Raw genomic sequence first — 4,161 nt, forward strand, 5'->3', positions numbered from 1 at the left:
CCTGACATCGGTGAGGAGGAGGGGGCTCATCTTCGAAGACATAATTTCCTGAGCCTTCGACTGCGATGAACAAAATTACTATCACAAAATTTTGATCAGATTTCTGTGAGATGAATTTCGGAAAAATAAGACGCACGTGTGTGTGTGTGGGGGGGGGGGGGTATCAACCCTCCGATCACTTTGACTCTTAAACAGGGCACCAGAACTTTTAACTATCAATTTAATGAGCCCCCTTCAAAGTTCATACAAAAACTGTTTCTAGAACAACCTTGTATGCCCACAGGGCATAACTTACAGCCCTTGCTCTGACGGCTGTGGGAGTTTTTCATCCTCAAAGACATAGTTACCGGGCCTTCCAACTGCGCTGAACAAAATGGTTATCTTAAAATTTTGATTTGTTGTGTTTGGGGAAATTGTTGACTGGGGGACTAGTTGCCCTTCAATCACTTTCGATTATTAAAAGGGCACTATAACTTGTAATTTCAAATCGATTGAGCCCCTTTTGAAGTTTTTATGACAACTCCTTCTATACGAGTGATTTGGGTCTAAGAAAAAATATGTTGTGCCCACATTGCTCTATACTAGGGCAGCACAACTGCGCTGACTATGAAATTGAGCTTATATTTAAGAAATAGGCAACTAACGTCGCTTAGAGCTCTTACCACAAGGACTTAAGGGGGGTTTATGTTATCCTTGAACGTGAGTTTTTTAGACCTTTCAACTATTTTGAACATAATCGCTGTTTCAAAATGTGTTCATATGAGCATGGTAGCTTAGCGGAGAGCTCGAAGGTGGGGGGGGAGGGGTTGGCTCCTGTCCAGTAATTTCATCTTTTAAAGTGCACTAGATTTATCAATTCCCAATGAAATGACGTTTTTGCCACAACTCATCCCATACGGAGCGACCTGGGTAAACAAAACAAGAATGCATTGTTAACCTTTGGTGATACTAGTAATGTTATTTTTACTAGGTCCTTTTAGTAGCAGTTGTAGTTGTAATACCTTTGCTAGCAGAATACATAGTAGTCAAAACAGTAGTAATTGTTGTACTCATAGCAGTAGTAGTAGTAGTAGTAGTATTAGCAGCTGTAATAATAGTCGTGGTAGAAGTAATAGTCGTGGTAGTAGTACTTGCAGAGGTAGTGGTAGTTTTAGGTGTTGAATTCGCAGCAATCGTAGTCTTCGCAGTAGTAGCAGTAGTAGTACTAGTAGTGGTCATTAGACTAGTCGCAGTCTTATTAGTCCTAGAAGTAGTCTTAGCAGTAGTAGTCAGCCTAGCATTAGTCATTCGTGGTTCTAGTAGTCGTTGTTGGAAGAGTCGTTTGAATAGCAGTCGCAGTTAGCAGTAGTAGTACTAGTAGTAGTCATTGGACTAGTCGCAGTCTTATTAGTCCTAGAAGTAGTCCTAGCAAGCAGTAGTCGGCCTAGCATAAGTCATTCGGGGTTCTAGTAGTCGTTGTTGGAATAGTCGTTTGAATAGCAGTCGCACGGTAGCTTTAAGTATAGTGGTCTCAGTATCCGGAGTCGTAATAGCAATAGCAGTAGCCTACAAATTGTGTGTTTTGGTTAGTTCAACATCCCCCTCGATATGCTCTAGAAGTTTCAACATAATACCCTAAGCTGTTCCTGAGATATTGCTGGTACACCATTTTGACAGCCTTTATAAACATAGTGTGTTTTGTTTAAGTTTAACATCCCCTTTCATTAAGGTTTCACCATAATCATTTTCTAGACCCAAACACTTTTGATTCGTAAAAATGTCACTAGAACTTTCAATTTCCACTCGAATGTGCCCCCTCTGAAGTTTTTTTGACGGCTTCTGTCTGAAGTTGGAGGGCGGAAAATAAATTGAAGCATTATCCCTCTTTACTTAGGCAGAGCTAATAAGCTGTCTATGATAAGCTATATTATTTCTGTTCTTTTCAGTTTTGAAGCGAATAGCTTAGAAATAAATGGGTCACTTTATTAGATATCATCTACAGCCATGTTTATGTCATTAGGTCAATTTTCTATCTGTGTGTTTGCTTTTTTTATTGAGGTGGACTAACGATTTTACCTCTTTCGATTTTCAAGGAAAACAACTAATAAACGGCGTCGAAAGTTCGAACAAAGTAAAGCTCTGATCTAAAAAAGATGGAAGCTCTTCATTTTAGGTATACATTTGGTAGATAAACATGCAATTCTGTGTGTTGTAACAACAAGAATAATGAAATTGGAAATAGAGACTTATGATTTTGGGAATGTCAAGTTTTTAAAGAAAAATTCTTTTCCCTTGCATTACGTAGTACTACTGAGCTGCTCATGATGTCATCTAAACGCTCTTCATATTTAAGTTTGGTCCCCAGATCTTCGCTTATACATGCAACCTCTAATCAACTCAGACATAACAGAGACAAAAGTCAACCATTTGTCACGCCTCTAGTGTAAACACAATCATATACTTTGAAACAGTTTATGCAATGAGAGCAAAGCATAATTTTTGTTTTAATTTTAGATAACGGAAATGTGACAAGTTTATTTTGACGTTAGTCTTGGTGTTATCCCATAATACGCTAAAACGATCGTAAAATGAACACTTAGCAGCATTTAATGTCAGCATTCTCAGTCGTTATATAAACGTCACAATGACGCCATATTAGGCATTCATAAACCCTTTTACAGTCAACGTAGGTTTGACGTCATAAATGAAGTCATCGTATGCATATAAACAACCGCGTTCATGCTATAATTTCTTAGTTGATTATAGCTGCTGCATTAGCCATGCATCCCAAAGAATTCCAAAATTGTGAATTAAAAAAGTTTGAAAATATTGTTATGAGTAACAATCGCCTGGACGTACCATCAGCGCTGACAGTTGTCACAGAAACGGCACCAAGGAGAAAAGTGCATATAAGAAAAAAAACTGGTGAAAAATTATATGAATGTAAAGAATGCAAAAAGAAATATTCTTCTAAGTCAGCCTTGACTGCGCATATGAGAACCCACACTGGTGAATTCTATGAATGTAGAGAATGCAAAAAAGAAATTTTCTTGGAGATCAGGTTTGACTGTGCATATTAGAACCCACAATGGAGAAAAACCCTATGAATGTGAACTATGTCAAAAATTTTTTTCTCAAAAGCCAAGTTTGACTTTGCATATGAAAACCCACAATGTAGAAAAACTCCATGAATGTATGCTGTGTCAAAGAAGTTTTCTCAGAAGATAAATTTCACTGAACACATGAAAACCCACAATGAAGAAAAACCCCATGAATGTGAGCTCTGCCAAAATAAATTTTCTCTAAGGATATGTTTGACTGCGCATAGCAGAGTCCACAATGAAGAAAAAACGTATGAATGCGAACTATGTCAAGGACGTTTTCTCAGTGGCTGTATATGAACCGGCATCTGAGAATCCACGCTGGTGAATTCTATGAATGTAAAGAATGCAAAAAGAAAATTTTCTTGGAAGTCAGGCTTGATTGTGCATATTAGAAACCACAATGGAGGAAAAACCCTATAAGTGTGACTTATGTCAAAAGAAATTTTCTCAGAAGTCAAGTCTGACTTTGCATATGACAACCCACAATGGAGAAAACCCCTATGAATGTAAGCTGTGTCAAAAGATGTTTTCTCGAAAGACAAGTTTGACTATTCATATGAGAACCCACACTGGTGAAAAATTCTATGAATGTAAAAAATGCAAAAAGAAATTTTCTTCGGAGTCAGGGTTGAATCTGCATATTAGAATTCACAATGAAGAAAAACCCTATGAATGTGAAATATGTCAAAGGAAATTTTCGCAAAAGCCAAGTTTGAATCGGCATAAGAGAACCCACAATGGCGAAAAATGGAGAAGAGATTTGACTTTTATGAACGTAAAGAATGCAAAAAGAAATTTTCTTGGAAGTCAGGGTTGAATCTGCATATTAGAATCCACAATGGAGAAAAACCCTATGAATTTCAACTATGTCAAAAGAAATTTTCGAAAAAGCCATGTTTGAATCAGCAAAAGAGAACCCACAATGGCGAAAAATGGAGAAAAGATTTGACTTTTATAAACGTAAAGAATGCAAAAAGAAATTTACTTGGTAGTCAGGGTTGAAACTGCATATTAGTATCCATAATCGAGAAAAACCCTATAAATGTAAACTATGTCAAAAGAAATTTTCGTAAAAGCC

The 4,161-nt window shown here is 37.2% G+C and overlaps 1 protein-coding gene across 1 annotated transcript; it reads left to right on the forward strand.

Annotated features, from left to right (window-relative positions):
* Positions 1 to 3,483: 3,483 nt before the first annotated feature.
* LOC136031567 (protein krueppel-like) lies at positions 3,484 to 3,900 on the forward strand. The gene has a single exon (XM_065711237.1). The coding sequence runs from the start codon at positions 3,484 to 3,486 to the stop codon at positions 3,898 to 3,900; it is 417 nt and encodes a 138-aa protein (XP_065567309.1).
* Positions 3,901 to 4,161: the final 261 nt, after the last annotated feature.

The sequence above is a fragment of the Artemia franciscana genome, chromosome 9 (assembly GCF_032884065.1).
Source record: "Artemia franciscana chromosome 9, ASM3288406v1, whole genome shotgun sequence".
Classification (NCBI taxonomy): domain Eukaryota; kingdom Metazoa; phylum Arthropoda; class Branchiopoda; order Anostraca; family Artemiidae; genus Artemia; species Artemia franciscana.

What these genes read in the sequence shown, in the direction of transcription:
- LOC136031567 (XM_065711237.1), top strand. Translation starts at nt 3,484, where the DNA reads ATGGAGGAAAAACCCTATAAGTGTGACTTATGTCAAAAGAAATTTTCT.